General features: G+C 36.8%; 1 protein-coding gene across 2 annotated transcripts in view; it reads right to left on the bottom strand.

The window, feature by feature from the left end:
* Positions 1-4,878: 4,878 nt before the first annotated feature.
* LOC138317449 (fibrocystin-L-like) overlaps positions 4,879-20,577 on the bottom strand; it is a 56,936-nt gene continuing 41,237 nt past the window's right edge. For both annotated transcript variants that reach the window (XM_069259123.1, XM_069259124.1), the window contains exons 34-56: positions 20,369-20,518; positions 19,810-19,975; positions 19,275-19,431; positions 18,870-19,109; positions 18,527-18,656; positions 17,753-18,133; positions 15,968-17,463; positions 15,506-15,671; positions 14,628-15,152; positions 14,121-14,369; positions 13,749-13,916; positions 13,066-13,299; positions 12,159-12,860; positions 11,723-11,885; positions 11,280-11,515; positions 10,616-10,861; positions 9,818-10,354; positions 9,188-9,483; positions 8,596-8,967; positions 7,691-8,081; positions 7,177-7,358; positions 6,640-6,790; positions 4,879-6,433 (exon numbers count right to left, since the gene is read on the bottom strand). In XM_069259123.1, the coding sequence (XP_069115224.1) occupies positions 6,120-6,433; positions 6,640-6,790; positions 7,177-7,358; positions 7,691-8,081; positions 8,596-8,967; positions 9,188-9,483; positions 9,818-10,354; positions 10,616-10,861; positions 11,280-11,515; positions 11,723-11,885; positions 12,159-12,860; positions 13,066-13,299; positions 13,749-13,916; positions 14,121-14,369; positions 14,628-15,152; positions 15,506-15,671; positions 15,968-17,463; positions 17,753-18,133; positions 18,527-18,656; positions 18,870-19,109; positions 19,275-19,431; positions 19,810-19,975; positions 20,369-20,518 (7,652 nt within the window). In that variant the 3' untranslated portion in view covers positions 4,879-6,119. The remainder of the gene's footprint in view (positions 6,434-6,639; positions 6,791-7,176; positions 7,359-7,690; positions 8,082-8,595; positions 8,968-9,187; positions 9,484-9,817; positions 10,355-10,615; positions 10,862-11,279; positions 11,516-11,722; positions 11,886-12,158; positions 12,861-13,065; positions 13,300-13,748; positions 13,917-14,120; positions 14,370-14,627; positions 15,153-15,505; positions 15,672-15,967; positions 17,464-17,752; positions 18,134-18,526; positions 18,657-18,869; positions 19,110-19,274; positions 19,432-19,809; positions 19,976-20,368; positions 20,519-20,577) is intronic.

Below are 20,577 nucleotides of genomic sequence, written 5' to 3'. Positions count from 1 at the left end.
TTGTAGACTTAACAAGTAATTAATTACTGGTTTACTATTAATTACTGAGTTATTGTTATTTTATTTAATCAAATTTCTTTTGGCGTTCTTTAACAATATTACACATTTTCGATATACCAGGGGTTTCTATCACTGTCGTCATATACAACCTGGACTATGTATATGCGACAAAGGATGAGCTGTTAAAGTGTACACGGAACGGAAAATTACATTTTTAAATGTTATTCTATATTGATTTCCTGACAAGAATGTTGAAATCCTCATCAAAATCGGCCGCTTCAGTCCCCAGATACCGTCCTTCTAAGTGCTTGATTTTTACCAGTATGTCGACTGCTAATCAGGGAATCGGCCGCTCACGCTGATTAAGAGAGTAGCCGGATGTGACGTCACGAGGACAACGGTAGTGAGCTATTTGGCAGTGGGGTTATAGCACAAAGGTGGACACATATGCATTTACATATTGGTTTTTTTTTTTTAGAATTTCACAAATATACACACAGTTTTGATGACAACATGATTATATATTAGGAAATATTGCAACTGAAATAAGGCTAAATTACATATATATAAGCAGTCTAAAGGCATCACATAGTGTACCTAATGTAAACTTTTATGCATTACCTATGCTGATATTTTGGCTCTGGTTTCCTTCTCTTAAACCTAGAGATCGTCAGTTCCTGTTTTATAGACACAAATCACACATAAATTATGACAAACTGCGGTTTAATATTGTAAGTTTTCACTATCCGAATCTAATAAAGAGAACCGAAATTCGGGAAAAACGTTGGCGTTATATAATTATCTATTTGAATTTGTTTCTCTTGTTTCCACCCCCGAAATAAAAGCGGTCGCCATTATCATACATAATTATCACAAGGATTTAAATTGAAGTGAACTACAAGGATTCGTGTCTAGAGTCTCCAAATTTATACTGATATATTAAGAAGCAAACTACCTCGGTGTTTTTCATTTTTTCAGACCCTATGAACACCTTACGGGAATGACCAAAAACGCGTTTTTCCTCTACAAAGCGCACTTGTCTTATCGAGCAAACGAAATCTAGAATATTCGTCATTTAAAGTTTCTTAAATTAACGATTCACGTTTATTACCTGGCTATCTAGAAAGACCGGAAATTTAGATTAGAGGATATGAGTCTTTTATAATTTTCGTTTAAAAACAAACGTACGAGCTTCCTTTGAAATGACGGCCCCGCACTTGAGATCTTAAGGCACCATAACCCCTTCGCACGTATTATACGTTTAGCTATATTCATCTCTAAATGTAGACTGCCTAACCGGTATTCGGATATAAGTTTAAAGGAAATCAACCACAATTTGGGTCGTCGGCATAACGCCAAGGACGTGATATGGAGTCTTATAAATACCTTGTCCTCAAATTTCTCACGTATCACAAGTAGAGCTACAACTAAATCAACATAAAGCAGCCAGTCCTTGGGACTTCTCCTAAAGATCAAACAGTATGTCTTATACCTTGCTGTAATTTGTTTATACGATAGAAAAGTAAAAAATCATTAATTATTAGCATTTGAATTTGTTTTCTGTAGCCGGGTACATTAGAAGTAGTGCTTGAGCTTCGTTACATGTATATGATATGTACTGTAAAACCAGGATTATATAATGTATACAAAATATGACATTATACTACAATTAACTGGTGGTCTATAGCTACCTTAACCTATGGACTGATATAATTTTGGACGCACGACGCGTGCTTTTCAAGAAAGCGTGACAGGTCATTTCACACCTTTCTTACGTATCTGGTCAGCTCTCTTATTAGCCGGGATTGACCACGCGTTTTAGTTAACTGCAGTATACAGGACAGGTATAGAGATTAACACAGCACGACATTGGCTATTCGGAGGTTGCTGATTTCAATTCTGAATTCTTTATTTCTTTGAACCTTACGGTTCATTAGAAAAGGTACACACTAGACGACCTAGTCGGGTTTTGGATAACATAATCAAGAACATATACACGTCCTTGATATATTATTCAGGTATATATATATATGTGGTTCCAAAACACCGCCGATATACAACATACATGTACGTGGATTATTATGTGCAATATATTGGCATACATATATATTATGCAGTGATCGCTCAGAGATGTTCATTTACAGAAATGTATCTACGACAGGTACATCAATATGTGTGTGGTATTAATCCCTATTTCCAAGCGTATTCCAAACTCATATCTGTGATTGAGGATACTATCAAATAGGTATCGGACATGCACATGGGTATTTCTATCTTCAAAATCGATGTTTACAAACAGTTGGTTTATATTAGATGACAGTCATCGAAAATCGCAACTCTAACTTATGCGAGTAGAGTCGACCCGTTACGCTTGTCCTACTCGCGATCGTGCGTCACAGGTCAGGGGTTTCCCGAATCGGGGTCATCAGGTGTGTGTTCTAGAGAAAAGTCGAGATATAATACCAAAATCGCCATTAAACTCGCACTTTCTCCATTCCAAATCTTATCCAATGACGCATTTTTCAAACTGTATACACCAAACCATTCCATGTATACTTAAATTGGCCCTTCGATGTAAATTGAATAACGATATACACTGTGTGGCTTAATTTGCTGTGTCGCCCTTGGTAATCTTCAAAAGAATTATCTACACATCTGTTGTTTGGCATTTGTTTTCTCCTACTTGCCTTCAAATGTACTATGCCCATGTGGATATATTGACCATGATATTAGCCCCGGTAATAACAATACAATTCTGTCGCCAAAATTTTCGCAAAAGTGAAATTTCTTTCGCCAAATAAGATTTTTTTGCAGCCAATTTAGAAAAATTAAAATTTGAATGTTCAAATGAAGAATTATCCCCCTTTCCAATAAATATTAGTTTAGGTAAGTATGGAAATGCATTGATTAAACAAACACGAATGAAAGTTTCATTTTTCACGATATATCATTTAGTAGAAATGTTTCTAAGCACTTTTTTCTTTAAAAAATATCAACATCAATTTATTGAATTTCATATACACATTAAAGGTATTCTTAAATTAATTCCCATGTTATTATATCTCTAAGAAATCAAAATACGTAAAACAGGTGAGTAATTATAACATTAAAAGAATTTTTATTTATTTTGGTTTATTTGAAATAATTCTGATTTTTTTTTGGGTGTAGAAAAGCACGTGCACTTAAAAATGTTTTTTTTAATCCTTATGTCTTCATCTGTATTATTAAATGAATAAATCTTATTTCTAAAAAATCGTAATGCGTGGGTGTTTGGAACTAGAAGAATAAAACTATGTGTTAATTTTCAATTTCTAGGTGTTGAATGTTGAAAAAAATATGTATGAAAATCCCGAATTTATTGACTTCCGGTTCAGATACTAGTGTATACTAGTGTTATGTAAACACACCGACATGGGTCACTGCCTCTGCTAATTGACAGCTTACATGTTAACTTACCAAGTCATGACACTAATTAATAAACAATCTGGACTGTGATTTACCTGGATAAGATCTTGTTTCAACCTCTACAAATAACGATTGTATTGATGAACACATGGCTTCAGGTTTTGAATGGGCGATTTTTTTGTCGCCAAAAAAATCGCCAAAGTCGCCAAAGTCATTATTTTATCGCCAATGAAATATTTTATTCGCAAAATGCGACATTGGCGACCGCTGGCGTGAACCCGTTACGTTGTCCTCGTGGCGTCACAGGTGATCAGGGGTTTCCCGAATCGATGTCAATGGCTTGAGGCTTCAGTAATGTGTTTTAGAGAAAAGTCGCATTAACTGTAATACCAAATCGCTATGAAACTCGTACTTTCTCCATTCTAAATTTTATCCAATGACGCATTTTTCAAACTCTATACACCAAACCATTCCACGTACACCTTAAGTTGGTCCTTCGATATAAATCGAATAACGATATACACTGTGTGGCTTAATTTGCTGTGTCGCCCTTAGTAATCTTCAAAACAATTATCTACACATTTGTTTTCTCCTAACCGGCCTTCAATGCATGCCATGGTGTTTTATATTGACGATAGTAGCCCGGTATATTTCGATGATAATTAAATCTTTCATGGTAATTTTTGATGATTAATTATTTTAATAATCGCGATGAATGGAAGAGAGGACAATACGTACATTTTGTACATCTGCCACAAAGTAGCCTTACCAACCACAACTGGCGTTGTCCAGTGCATGAATTAGCAACCGCTTATCTGACGTCAATACCATTGTGACGTCATGATTATCGTTTCAGCAATCATGGAAAAAAATACCGTAAATTGGGATATTTTGACGTTTTTGTATCAATACAGGACCGTTTAATATTGGTGTGTTTGAGGAGTTTTTTTCTGTTTTCTGCAACTGGTTCATAGCTATTATCTGAACGAAAGATGATCAATTGCCGACAAAGCATAAGCGACACCCATGATAATTTGCAATATACAAATGTAACTGGCTTATAATGACGTTTTTATGTATCTAATTAACACAAAAATGCATATAAAATAATTCGGTTTGCTTTTTGTGCATGCACAATCATTACTAATTACAAATTGGGTTAGTGTCATGGATTTTTGTTGGGTTGCAATTAATCATTCTTTATTCAATACTTTTATCTTGAATTAAAATAAGAAGCTCAAACTTTTCAACGTTGGTAATGTTATAAAGAAAGTAACTTTTGTAACTGAAGAAAAATATTAATTAGTCTACTCCTGATTTCGATAAAGAAATAAATACCATTTGTTGGCGGTGGAGCATCTTTAAATGCTCATGAGAGCTCTATACCTTCTTACACACACAAGTTAGCTTACACGTAGGGCTATCCTCAAACATAGTCAATTATCTTAGAGAAAACAAATCAAACCCTTGATGTATTGCTTGAAAAAGTAATTTAATAGATCAAACAAGAGAACAATATCTATTATGATCTAACATTATGTGATTCTAAACCTTTTAAATTGATGACGTGTTACCAACAAATTACACATCTTCCGTTAAATAAGCATAGAATGATATACCATCTATTCAGATTATTCAAATGCGTAGATATCAGTTATTGAATACATTTATGAAACGTTTCGAATGCAAAGTGTTATGAAGAAAGATATTTCATCAAAATCAGAACAAACGTCAATAAAATTATCAAAACTTTTTCTCTAATCTATTTTGCTATTATTTTCTTGGTTTGTTTTCATTTATATTTTTTTAGCTTAAAATCGTCTTTTTTAGTGAATATATTTCAAACAGTACAAAAGAATATAAAGCTATTATTTTTTTATTATAATCCATTCTAGTATTGATGATAATGAAAGAGAGAACAAATGAAGAAATATGTCATATCTATAATATCAGAATATAGAAAAAAATATTAATTGTTTCTAATAAAAAATCAAAAAAATTTTGAGCAACCATAGTCGTCTGCATCAAATATTTCCTAAATTGAGACCAGACTTTTTGTGTTAAGTCAAGTTGATATCACATGTACAAAAAATAAATCATCTCAAATATAAGAATTAAAAATATCACAGATACATGAGAAACACTCTTTAATAAAGTACAAAACGGTTTTAACTGACTGTATTTGCTAGTGACAGCACAAAATATTGTGTGAATTTAAAATAATCAAATTTAGTTTGTTTTAAAAACAATTAATCCAATTGTACGTTTCTTATGCACTTCAAGCTTGAGCTTCATGGTGTGTGTTGTGACGCTTAAATTAATGTGAACTCAAAAATTAATATAAAAATATAAAACATAAGATAGTATATTAACTATTCAACACGGACAACACGAAATGGACGGATTATTGTAGCGAAAGGTACTTAAAATATGCAGTTTATTAACGATTTAAAATCAAAAGTTGCCGCTGTGAGTTTTTGCTGACCAAAAAGCTGCACAGCTTGTCATAAGCCAAAAAAAAAAGTTAAAAAATATATACAAAACGAAAATAGAATTAACAATCAAATTCTAACTCTAAATATCTCTCCGACGTAAAAGTACTATATCCTCTAAATATATTGATGTTCGACAATACACTATACATTATGCGGCTATAATATCACACAATATCACAGATTTGCTACGGTAAACTGTCCTTCCATGGTAAGGGGATGCTACTGTGGGTCAGGAAGCCTTGGCGTGTAGAAGGGCAGAGGACTTACCCTGCCCTGGTGATGGTACAGCTGGTCTGCGTTAGGGGGTGGGCTAGGACCCAACAGGTCTCGGTGGTGGCTGTTGTACAGCTGGTCAGAGTTAGGGGGCGGAAAAGGGCTCCTGTTTTGCCGGAAAAGATTGTTAATGCCGGTGGCGGCTGGGGCCTGTGGAAGACCAGCAGACTTGTCTCGTATACTCATAAACGACTGCTCGCGGAATAGGACGTCCTCAATCTTGCTGGGGTACCCAATGTAGTTAGTGTAGTTATTCAGATCTGTAACAGAAAACAACAAACAATGATGATATGATTTTTCTTATTTCTTCATCGAATAACATATTTGTGTAAGTTAAAGTACATACATGACGGTCGAAGATACAAAATATCTCATCAAGGGGCCGACGAAATGTTTTATGAAAAATCTACAAATGCGTGATATCCCAATTCAAAACTTGGGATGATTGATAAAAAAGAAATCTTACCTCTGGTCTTGGTTTTCGGGTAAACCTTGCACTTCCAGATTACGATACCGACAACAACGCACACCAGAAGTGTAGAAACAACAGCAAGGGAGATAATCAGGGCCAGGTTGGTGGTGTCATTAAGGTCATTCGAACTACTAGACGACGAACTCTGTAATTTAGACATCATTTTACAATTGAAATCTTTCACAATGCTTTTGTGTCTATACGCTTATATGCTGTCTCCATAATCCGTCAAAAACTATTCGGAACGTTTAGTGACACAAGAATATTCTTAAACGAAACACATGTACATTTGAAAACACAGCATTGAACGGTATGGTCATAATGGCCTTTTAGTACAGTACAACTTATTTGATACACAAAACAGTTTGTATCTGCTAACAAACAAAAAAACACAAAGAAAAAAGAAACAGTAATTCGACAAAATAGATGTAAATTCCATAGATTAAGTGATGTTACATAAACTGTGTCACTGTTTTGCGTACCAATAAAATATATTTGTAAAACACAAGCTTTGAATGAGACAGTACTTACAATAGGCCCACATGAGACGCCATAGTAAGAGACACCACCAACTGTCAGGTATCCAGACAGAGTAAGGGACTGGGAGTTGAAGTTAAAACCGGTACCGTTTTGGATCGTATCACACATGCCATATACGGTCGAGTTGACGCCTGATATTCCTCCGCTGATGGAGTACGTCACCACGATACTGCCTGTGATTACATTGATAAAGTTAGTTGATAATGAAGATTTATAAACACCCGATAGATTTTTGATCGTTTTTTTTATCTTACATCAATTTGAGAAGAAAGCATGCTTTGTTGGCATTGCGTTTAAAAACGCATTTTAGTGAAAAATAAACAGGCTATTGAGATTCTGTTTTGACTGCAATTTATTTGAAAGGGTTGTTGAAGCTATTATTAATCATATCACATATTCAATCTGAGTAAGAGTATATGTATTTGAAATTAAATTGATAATAAATAATAATGTAAAATATATACGTGTATGTAGGCAATATGTACAATGGTGTTTATATGTTTACCTTCGGTAACAGTGACAGAATTAACGAGTACATCTGGGTATTTCACAGCGAAGTAGTTTCCCATCATGGTGGCAAACGGCTTTTCATCTGTCCCAACAACCGAATTGAAATCAGAGTCAAACTTCATCTGCACCTGTGTGGTCTGTTCAATCGTAATACTTGTTTGGGCTAGGGACTTGACCACAATCTGAACCTCCTCAGTGAGATCGTAACCTGCCGGTGTTGTGTAGATCCGAAGCTTTAAGGCGTAGATGCCAAAGGACGTGAAATTTAATGAGTAGAAGTTAGCTGAACTGGAAGACGTGGAGAATATCGTCTCGTTCGTCCCAAGCATCGATCCAGTGTGATGTTCCGGTTGGTTCAGTTCCGCTGTCAATGTCCAGGTATGGCCCTATTTGAAATAATGCTTTTTTATGAACTTTTATGTATCTTAATTCAGTGCAAAAAGATATCCACTAAAGGTTATTTCTGAACATTTTTGAAAAATTGTATAACTTTATGTTGATCTTTGAAAATATGTTCTTCCCTGAATGACCGAACTAAACCACTATTAACCCCTGTCAAACTTCATTCATATAAATACACAAATATGCATTTTAGATTAGTTAAGCTGAACAAATGTTACAACCGACGTACTATGTGTTGTACAATTTCAAAGATATTCCATGCTATGATATCGAAAGGTTTTTCTTTCTTTAATAACAATGCGATCTTCAGCGGAACCGGTATTAATTGGTTCGTAAATCGTAAATAAAGAATATCATCAAATAAGAAAAATATCATGATTATCCCAAACGACGTAGCATCGTACCATCCTATGCATGTTGAAAAGAGGGGATTCACCGGTATGTAAAAGACGATATAGATAGAATGAAATTAAAAGTTAGGAATTTGAATTAACTCACCCTCCAAGCAATATCTGGGATTAGCTCGGATGTAATTTCGTCACGAAGCTCCACACAAATAGAAAAGTAGTTATTCTCAATAACAGTTGACGTCATAGATGCAACGGATGGTTTGATTGGTCGTCCAGCAACAGTGAGTGGGCCAGACGAGATGGAGAAGTTGGAGTCCGCCGGGACAGTTAGATCAAAGTCGATGTAGAAGTCCGTGCCAAACTGTGTGATGAGGAGATCAGTAAAGTTGGCCCAGCCATTAACAAACTCAACTGTGAGGTTACCGGTAAGATTGGCTAGCGGGTTGGATCCGCCAGGGCGTAGCGACGCAGTGATCTGCCAGGGCTGTGAAGGCGTTCCTAACTTTGTAATTGGCTGACCCTGTTAGGTAAGCAGACAAATATAAGTTCATTATAGAAAACAACATATAACTGATTGGCTGAGTAAGTAACGGTTCATAGAGATAACATTGGTTTTTTGTTTAAATATTATCCAAACGCAAACACAAATATTCCGAAATAGCACATTCATCAAAGACTAACACAGAATTAAGTAAAATCCTGCACACGCGGATAAATATGTCACGCAAAACAAAACTTACTGCTGCATCCAACACTTGTATTTTCGGCTGCGTCGTGAAGACAACTCCCTCATGCTGCGGTTCTGGTGCGGGGTTGAATCGCATGCTGGCAGCTTCTACGATGACGGTGTAAGGGGATTCATTTGTTGTAGTATTCCATTCGGGAGAGTCCGGTGTCGGCAGAGGTTCCACTACAGCCACGCCTACCACTGTCAGATTAATCACCTGGCTGATGTTCCCGAGCTGTACTTCGTTGACTAGGGTAGCTGATATATTCTGTAACTGTGTTTGGGATAAATCACTTGAGTCGTTGATATCTGTAACAAAACGATAAGTCGCCTATATTGTAAATGTTTGACTATGCTATTGTATAATGAGATATCGGATTAAAATAAGCAAAGCGATACAAGTTTCTTTTTACGAAACGCAATATATATATAAGCATTGCATCCAGAAATAAAAATGGATCCTTTAAAGATAAGCAATCGGATTGTATAAAAACAATAAATTGTTATCATAGTTACGCCAATTATATAAATCTACTTTACTAACAATTTTTAAGCATTGAGAACTACCAAACCCTTTTTTTGTGATTATGAAATGTATTAACACCCTTTTATTTTAGTTCCCTTGAGCAAAACAACCACTTACTGGAATGAGGAGTGTCAGAAATCTCTACAACAACCTCGTCGTAGCCTGTTGACCTCTTACGTCTTCCTGCTGGAGTTGTCTCCCTTACAACCTTCACAACTCGCACTTTGTGAGGAGGAAGATCAAAGAAAGCTGCAAGATGTTGGACTAATTGATCCCCATAGAACTGATCGACGGTCATAGCTGGGAACTGGAATGATACAATTACAGATGGATCTGTTTTCACTTGTACCACCTTGTTACCTCTGATAGTGAAATGAAGAAGTCCTGAGTCACGGTCGTAGTAATTTTGCCCTGATGTGTCAGAGACGTTTGGCATGAACTCCTCCGGGTAAGTTGGCGGATCCAGTATATATGCGCCGTTAACGGTCCTGCCATTTTTAGGCGGTACTAAATTTCCATCTACAAACAGGTCGCGCCTGTTGGGTTGTGAGTACCATACTGACAGCTTTATGGAGTCTGTATCGTCGGAATTTAGAAGGAAGTATCGAAGATGTTGTGGAGAGGTGCCGGTAAAGTGAATTAGATATTCCTTGCCTGAAATAACAAACATACCTCCATCAGGTGGTTAAATTTAAAACATACATGTACATATATATTAATATATATATTAACTTTACTGTGATAAATAGCCAATTTTATTGGCAAAATGAAAGAAAAAAAATGAACACACAACCAACATTAATGATGTACATATTGGTAGTTTGGGAATAAGGCTAATATCAAAATCTCATTGGATGGTCGGAATCTTGAACTTATTTTGTCTAATGTTGTCATCCATATACATAATGATAATACCTGTTACGACTAAGGCCATGAATGTGGAGAGACGTTTCCGGCAGGTATATCCACTACACCAGCCGTGATCCTGTGGACCGTTAATGAGGTCAAGGTAACCATCACCTAGTATAGCGACAGGTGAGACTCGGCGGGTCTCGGTGTCAGAGTCCATACTTTCAATGATCAACATCTTGTATTCCATGTCATGGCATTCATACGCCTGCCATGCGGAGTGCAGAACGCAGTTGCTGTTTCGAATGATTCCTTGAACGGAATGAGAACGTACAATCATTTTTTTTTTAAATCAGATAAAAAAAGGAATTTTAACATATATATGTATATGTGCACTTGCTAGATTATAACGTTAAGGATTAAGTATCGTAAATTAGATTTTAACACATTTTATGGTATAAAATCATAGCTGATTAATAATTCAAGAAACTAACAAGCGAATTTTTCAAACAATTTTGACAATTGAATTTGTTTATTAATGAGTCCGGTTATATTCATAATTTCCTAGACTGACGTGTTAGTCATATCCCTATTATGAGCCAATGGTTATATGTATTAAAAAACTTTATTTTAGGACATTAAGAAAAATTAATACGACTGATCAAATCCAATGGTGAAAAAAAAAACATCTGCCACAATAATCTCTGTTGCCAATTGATCTACACTATACCTTTATTCGGAGCAATGTCATTGACAGGTATACGTGTTCCGTCAAGTGTGGTCAGCATCTCTTTCGGAATTCGGTAATCCCCTAAACCTCTTCTTGGATCTCCACCCCATTGCCACTCCGACTCGGAAATGACAGCTCCAAGATTTCCACCCAGGAATGTACCATCCACATCAAGAAACAAATCCTTCTTTAAGCCGTCACAGTCCATATCCACGCAGTCAGCACTGTTGATCTTCCTGTATAAAAATGCAATGATTTACTGAGAAAAGTTTTCCTTCAACGTTGCTTCAATTGTGTCTTCGGACCCATAGGCCTACTTCAGTTCAAATATTTTTATCATAGGATAAAAAGCAAGCACATGTTCTAAATTATTTATTTATTTGAATAGAAAACGTTTTCATTACATGAAACACCCTCCCAGTACTCAATGCATTCTTACTTACCCGACGTTTGGTCTATGGTAGAATATTTTGCTGTCTGTTTCCACATCAGTGAGTACTGCACCCCGGGATTCAATTGGATGTTGTCCATCATCACCTTTAGCATTAGTTGCAACAGCGATATCCTTCTTGCCACATGTGGTTTTAAAATGTGCAAATGTGTTTCCTGTATAATAAAATATTGAAGAAATATTTTCAAAACCATTCTGTATATTCGTTTCGTATCTATCTGCCTTTACTGTGACAAAAGTAAAATCTATATTTTAATGTTGTTCTTCATTATTTTAATTATGGACACTACTATTTACATAATATTATTTTGTTTACTGTACGTTTAGTAATGCCCTATACTTTTTTGGAATGATTTGGGAATTATTGAACTCGATTCATCAATAAATATGAGTAATTCAATCCACCGTAATTTCGAAATTTGACTCACCTTCAAGTCGTGTTATCCCCATGATTGAATTATATGACATTGTTCCGAAATGTGGTTTCTTCGGCATATTATTCCCGCTTTGGAAGAAGTTTGTAAATGCAACGCCAGTGTGACTTCCATCGGTGATCCAAGAGCGAGCTTGACCACTAAATCGGATGTTATCGTCTGTCTTCCATGCGTCTGTCGAGCAGTCAAACGAAGACGTGGCACCTACAAACAGCGAATCTTTGACCAAGATGTATTTGTCGGCGTATTGATGACCGACAGCCGAAGGACCGACTACAAAAGATGCACTACCGACTGTGTTTTCTACCGAGACAATGTCACGGATTTCTGCACTTTCTGCGTTCTGATAGTATATAGCGCCATCTCGAATTTTCCAAACAGTGAAATTAGATATAAGAACACAGGAAACAGTAAGTTTGTCTTCTGGGAATATTCCGAATCCCATCAGAGAGCTATGAGCCAAATTACTGCCGTAACCAGCGCTTCCGCACTGCATTGCATTTAGTCTGTAGCCTACTCTCTCTGCTCCGGCAACAACGTTATCTTCTATCACAATCGACTTTGCTTCTGGTGCGTTGATGGCTCCGTTGTAACGATAATTAAAAGATTCCTCTCTGTCTTGGTAAGCACCCTCCCATACGACAAGTGTTACAAGGTTCCGACGAAGTTGCGTGTCATCCGAGGATGTCTCAATGCCTAAGGATAAATAGGTAACAACATGAAATGTAATCTGCACTCAATCTTAAGTTGATATAAAAACTTAAAAAGAAGACAATTATATTGATTAAATGATTACACTTTAAATTAAGCTTTGAAACAACTCAAATGAAGGAAATTGTAAGGAAAGGTCTTGATATTGATAGAAGAAGTCAGTAAATAATAATGAATAATCGTTTCTTACCCCACCAAACTGTATGATGTACAATATTATCCTCAATCGGCAAATTGTGTGTTCCAAAGACGCCGATGGCTGGTGAAAATCCATTGTGGAATGCACATTTCCTAATGTACGACGGCTTGATGTTGTTCACGGTTCCTCCGTCAAGGAATGTCACTGAAAATCTGGCATCATAGAACTCTGTGAAACCTTCCTGTCCGGTGTGGAAGAACTCAACATTGCTCAATCTGGCAAAGCCTATTAAAATAGATAAATCAAATGTTAAAAAAAACATGTTGTGTGGTAAAAAACTTTTTTAAACATTTAAAAATAAATCAAATATAAAATACATTGTGTATATGTGTGGTGTTGTGGAGAGGGTGGTCTTTTTAAAGGATTTAAGCAAATATATCAGAGAATAATGTGAATCTTAAACATTTTCATAGGAAACTGTAACTGAAATATAAGAACATATGTTTTACCTTACCGGTGTAATACATTCGTTCGAAGAATTTTAAATTCAGGAACCCCATTAAGTTAAGGATTATTAGTGAAATCAGGGCCTGATTTTTTACTGATAAACTACATAATTACTAGCAAAATAGCATTTGACATTCTTGGTCATTTATTATTTACTAAAAGTTCTAGATAACTCTTCATCGGTAAAACAGAAAAAAACTTTTATAACGCGATTCTCATGTATTTACCAATATACTGGTTGCTGCCTTGCTGTGCTGTTCCCACCAGTGTCCGGGCACCGAATGATTCTTTGAATAGTTTATCATATTCCTCTCCAATGATCTTAACATTTCTTGTGAGAAGGCCGACCTCAGCCCCGAGACTGATTGTTCTGCTGCCGATGGTTTCGGTGTGGACTGAGGATTTAAATGGCGACAATATTAATTAAACAATAACTTAAAAAAGAGAGAGCAGCGATAGTGTGTGCATTAAAAATGAAGCATTTTCTGACAAAGATAAATGACTATTGTATTGTTATGGTTACAAATAAATAAATGACTATTGTATTGTTATGGGTACAAATAAATGTATTATTTTGCCCAAATATTGGTAATACATACCAACATGTCTGTACAGGAGCGAGCTGTTGAGGGTCAGAGTTAATCCGTCCTGAGACACACTGTTTATCCTGAAAGTCTCTGTTTCCCACGCGTCGTATCCTGTAGGAGCTAGCACGATCTCGCTGCCAGCCGTCCAGTTGACAGCTTGCGCTAACGTGATTGTATTATCGCCTGCAACCGCAGTTGACCCTAAGCGTGTCCAGTATACACCAACATCCTTCCCGTGAAGGTCAAGGCCACCGAACACACCTGAAAGAAATGAAACACATGAATATTTATTGTCACCTTCGATTAGGATTTTCTATTTATTTACTTAAATATAGCCTATGAACATATCACATTTTCCTCAGATATATATATATATATATCTTTAAAAGAATGTCTGTTTCTTAAAGTATCACATAATCCCTTTTTGTCTATTAAGTATTTTAGCTAAATATTTTCAAATATACATGAATATTTTACACTAGATAAAATTACGAAAACAAAATTCATAAATAAACTTACCGATAGCCTTAGCGCCAACTGTCGGGGCGTTAGTCAGGTCTGTGTACTCTTTGGTATTCCAGTTGCCCCTCAGTATAATTTGAGAGTTACCTAGGTACGGGGCATCGGGCCAACCAATTACAAGCCGACCTCCCAATATGATGATGTGGGTAGCGTTGAGATCTATGTCTCGGTATGGTGCAGACGTACCGTGGTCGAACTCCAGTACTCCATACAAAATTACTTTGTTGAAGGAAGGGATGGCCATATCCGCCACCATCCATACATCTGATGGTATTTCAAGGTCAGTGTCCGCCACTGGTAGTGTATTATTTAACCAGGTCCAGGAGTTCGGCTCGGACCAGTATACAAAGTCTGAGCTTCGCTGGGTTGTAGGGGGCACTGTGTTGGGGTCCGGTGGGGGAGTGCAGTTGGCGTAAAAACACTTAAAGGCCTGGAAATCGAACGATATACTGGCGGCACCAGTTGGCAAAGCTGGTGAACCACGCTTCTTCCTTCCAGTGTTTCCACCTCCATTTCCCTTTACTGAAACGAATAAGCATTTATAAAAAAATGTTCTAGCATGCCTTCCTTTTTACCAATGTAAAACGAGATTTATTATATCAGAAAAAAACAGTAATTATGGAGTAATTTCATTGATTACTGAAAAAAGTTCTATTATGTGATCAAAGTGTTTAAGTTAACATTTGATCTACATAGACATTGAATTATGTATACATAACAATTGTAAAAACTATACTCAATATGTCCAAAAAAGGAGTAAACCATAAATGATTCTCTCCTTCCTGAAACATTTTCATATATTAGATGTTATTCTATTGCTTTAAAATGCACTCATAAGAGAAGACGTAAAGCTGTATTCGGTTATGTAAACTCACCAAGAATTGTAATTTCATCTGTGTAGTGGTTGTAAGTCCAGTCACCATTGATATGGACGTTTGGATCTAGCGGAATATCTGAGGATTCAACAAAACCACGAGCATCACTTTTCAGTCTGTCGGGTTTCTTGTTGACCTTTTGGCGTAAGTAAATGTAATCGGTGGCCTAAAAATATAAAAGGATGTTGGAAATATCAACAACAAATATATTAAGTGTCTTATCAATGCAACTCTTTATAAAACCTCAATGATATCAAATATCCTTATGTCTTACTCGGAGAAACACGGGTATCTAAATGACATTGCTTAGCATGACTTCAACAAAAATTGCTAATTGTTGAAATAAAGCATAATCGTTCGTCACTTACTTCATATTGACCCTTAAGCAAATAAATACCTTCTATTTTTTATGAATTGTTTATTGTGATTTATATAATATTCACTCTACGGTATAAAACTCACCTCAAAATGGTAGAATGTTCCAGAAAAACTAAGATTTGTTTGTGTCGGTGAGTCAACGAAAGCTATGCTATATTCCTCTCCACTAACGATATTCAGTACCCAACCTTTCTTGTGTGTAATTCTCTTGTCTCGGTATTCAGCCATTGATGAACCATACTGGTTTGTCCAGTTCGACTGTTTGAACTCTAATGACGCGGGCAAAATATTATTAAAGCCAAATCGATGGAACTTTACTGAAGATGGACATGAACTAGCGGGTATACCGAAGTTGAAGTCGGCAAAGTTTGTGCAGCTAGGTGGAAGTGTCCCTGTGGTAGGAATGATCTTACAGCCAACACTGCCACACAAGCTGCCGTCTTTGTCATGCATAACACCCTCAAATAACCAGGCATAACGGCCACGATTCGGAGAATTTGTAAAGGTCAGTCCAGATGTTGGATAAATGAACCCAGCGCATTGGTCTCCGCAGGTCCCATCAATTCTTGTCCAGGTGAAGGCGGAACATCCGGACCTGTCAAAATTGACGAATTCGACGTTGTTGGTCTGGAATCCAAACCCGTACGGATATACAATGGCCCCATTAGTGCAAACAGAACTAGGTGAAAACGATGCATGTCCTACGATGAGTGAATCTTTGAGAGCAGCTTCATTTCCAGGGTTTGATGCATCCTCTCCTTCAACAATAAGTTTTCCTTCGAATCCAGCTTTTTTGTTAGCCACTGCCTGGATATCAACGAATTGGAGGGCACCAGTATTTACTGTCTCAACACCCTTCTCATTATTCCATGTGAAAAAAGATTCAAATACAGCTGGTGTAGGGTTAGCGGAACCACACACACCACCTACTCTCGGCGTATAAGTAGGGAAGATCCACAAACCAAACCAACCGAAGGAGTGGGCACTGTTGTTGCGGAATACTCCAAGGGTCATTAATTTAGGACAGACACTGCTTGTAAATGATGGTCCTTCTGGGTGATTATGCATACGGTACCAGAATCCAAAGTGGGAACCGCCGGCAGCAGTGTTATGCTGGATGGTGTTGTTTGGGTTTGTGCACCAGAATGACGCTGGGGTGACGTCATCATTTAATAGACTTGAACTATCCAGCACGAAAATGGCAAGATTGTACTGGATGATGTTACCGGACTCTATTCCATCTTCCAAGAAGAAGGCTCCTCCCATGATGTTGTAAATAACTATGTGTTCAACTAATAGGTTGTGGGTACCGTGAATATTGACTGCACGGTTAAATGTTTCGTGGATACCAAGTCCCCTTGCATAACTATGAGACATATCACCATTAAGATGAAAGTGGAGAGGATATCGGCCAAGCCTAAATGCCTGACCCATGTGGAATAACTCTACATACTCTACTCGGCCGGTGGATTTATGTGTGTCATACTCGGGCGCGTGGATCATGATCTGTCCACCGAACTGGTCACTACCCATTTCTTCGCCAAATCGTCCCTGGAAACACGTCTGAGTGGCAAACTCACCTATAAATAAACGTATCAGATATTATACACTCATTTAAATGACTAATTTTACAAATTGATTTCTAAATATTAAAAAAAAACATAGTGTCATTTTCCAGATACTCATACTTCCCTTATCATGGCGAAAATCTTTTATTACGAAAATTGGTGTGTGCTTATTCATTTGAATGTCTTTTATTCCCGTTGCAAAAATTGCTTTGGCTAAACCATAGATACAATCACAATGCACTGGATAAAGTAAAAAAAAAACGACCATGACATTCTTAATGGAAAAAAACCCAATACTTACCAGTATCAAAACCGTCAGGACAGGCCTCAATTTTCTCAATCCATTGTGCATCACTGTTGCCCTGGACTTTCACATTGTGTGTTAAAAGTCCAACCTCTGCGGCAAATTGTAAGGTTGCTGCATTCGATGATGTTCCGTAATTTTCTGTTACTGAGATGTGAGTGTTTGCGAGATTTGAGTCTAAAGTCAAGGTTCTCTGATCTCCTGCGATATTTGTAATGGTTTTCTGCTCATTCTGGGACTGTGACTTCATGTCTCCAGTAGTGGCAATGATGACCTTGTCCCCAACGTTCCAATTCACTGCTTTCTCCAGCTTGATGATGTTAGTACCGGCATTTGCTGTTTCTGCGAGTTTCGTCCATGTAACTGGAGTAGGTATACCTGTAACAGTAACATTACTTTTTATCGTTAAATTATAGAGATTTTCATAGAACATGTTACGAAACATTTTAGGAAAATGCCAGTTTTCTCTTTGTGTTGTCCTTCGTTACATTTTCGGGAGTATATTCCTATAAATTGAGATGTTGACTTGGATTATGATGTTCTTTTCTCTACGAAATGTTTTCAACCAACACAATATTTAATCACAGCCTCAAACGTGTGGGTGTCAACACATTTCATAAGGGAAACAACTCCACACGTTAAGTCAGACTTTGATTTAATGATTACATCTATAAGTGAAGTGAAGACATAACATTACAACAAAGATCTCAGACACTTAGATCCGGCTGCAGAAATATTATCAATCTAAAGAGAAATAACTCATTTCCTTACCATGCAAGTCAAGCGTGCCTTCACGGATTGCCAACGTCTTCGTGCCATATATGGGCAGTTCTTTACTACGATGATGACCATATAAGGTAATTGTAGCTTTGTGCTGGAATGGTGCTTGCTCTGTTCCAACCTGTTTTTCAAATCTTGATTTTATCATCACAGATCCACTCAGATACTCAACAAAAGTATACGTCTACTATTTTGAATTCAATATACATTTCTCTGCCGTTGAAATAATTATCATGCAGTGACAAAAAAATCAATAATGCACTATCAATATAAATTATAACAGTCCGCACTTTGCAGTTTGACCCATCTGTGTAAAGAATTAAACAAAACGTACCTGAAACAGCCCTCCGTTAGTAACAAGCACGATCTCTGATTTCAGTTCCACGTCTTGGTTATCATCAAAGATGAGTTCTCCTCCTTGGATAAGAAGCATTTTGAGTTTAGCAGTGGTGGTGTCTAGGTAGATGGTTTGGCCAGCACCGATGACGACAAGGTCGCCATCTGTCGGGAGTGACACTCCTCCCCAGGAAAATACCGAGGACCAGACGTCAACGTAGTGATAATCGGCTGCAGTCTGTGAAGAATAACGGGAGTATTAATAGAGAAGAAAACATCAAATCTTACAAAAAGTATACGTTAAGAGGAGAACATAATATTATTCATGTAATATATCCATTTCATTCGTCAGAAAGCTTTGTTAGTTCTCTTCATTTGGACTGCTGCTACATTATGTACATACTTGTATGGCCATTCCGTTCCCTGCTATCTCCACTCGAACCTTGCCTCGGACAGATGCTGTGATAGACCCAGTATCACAGACAATCTGGGTGTCGGTTACCGAGTCCACAACACATACACTACCCTCTATAGAAACAGCACAGTCAGACTTGGAAGTCCTGTGAAACAATAGCAGGATAATGCGAGACATGGAACTAATATGCTGTTTATTAACAATAATTAAAATATTGAAAGGATATAGTCATGGTATCTGTTTACCTACAAACTAGTAAGAGCCTCGCAACTAGTTCTACTTAAAAAACAGGATTCCAATTTTTATCTTATGTAACCGTATCTAACATTCATACATGCATCCCCATTTTGGAACTTGATGAAACAACTTCCCATTGAACGTCATTTCGATTAGCAGAACGACAATTAGAGCAGTACCGTTTTACTAATACTAGTTAGCAAATTATATCATAAACTTGGCTCTTAAAACAAATGAGCAGTCTCGACATTTTAACTGCGATTTTATCATAATAACAGTAACCTACCCGAATCCGGATCCGGCCACCGTGATCCGAGTTCCTCCTCCGGTCCCGCCTCTTGATGGACTTACGCTAGTAATTGCTGGCGTCTTTGTTGAGTCATATGTGTAACTTAACGTTTGAGTAACAGAGTTTACTACAATTGTCACAGTACACACTTCAGTCGTCGTGCCTAAAGATGGATATTTACACAGGATAAATTATAATGTTTTATATTATTGATTCAGGAATAATTAACATCAACCTGCCGTTGTCAGAAACAAGTGACAATAACCAACACATATTTAAATGCAAAATGACAAATTACGTATGTGCGATAACTTTATCTGTAGAATGAAAATCTACCTAATAACAAAGTCCGTTAGTAAACAAAACAGCAAATTAAAAATTTAAAAAATGATGAAATTTTAAAGTGGAAATTGAAATAATTAAATAATGAGATTAAAAGACTCATTTTGAAACAGGAGTCTTCCGCGAATTTGATTTCTAGATGCGAAATAGTAAACTTATAAGAGACAAGAAAAAATACAGTGCATTGTGAGAAATTTTGATCATGGAAATTTACCTGAGGCAGCAGGTGTGACGCAGACATATTGTGTCTCTGTCGAATTATATTTAATAGACTGTGCACAGGCCTGGGAGCAAATAGTCACTGATGTGGTATTATCGAATCCGGATCCGGAAATGGTCACGGTCTGATCTCCACTGGTACTTCCTGTGGATGCAGTATCAATGTTTTATTTTAGAACAATAATACGATTACATTATAATTGA

The sequence above is a fragment of the Argopecten irradians genome, chromosome 3 (assembly GCF_041381155.1).
Source record: "Argopecten irradians isolate NY chromosome 3, Ai_NY, whole genome shotgun sequence".
NCBI classification, from domain to species: domain Eukaryota; kingdom Metazoa; phylum Mollusca; class Bivalvia; order Pectinida; family Pectinidae; genus Argopecten; species Argopecten irradians.
Note: the sequence above shows the minus strand (reverse complement) of the source record. Positions and strands in the feature narration are given on the sequence as shown.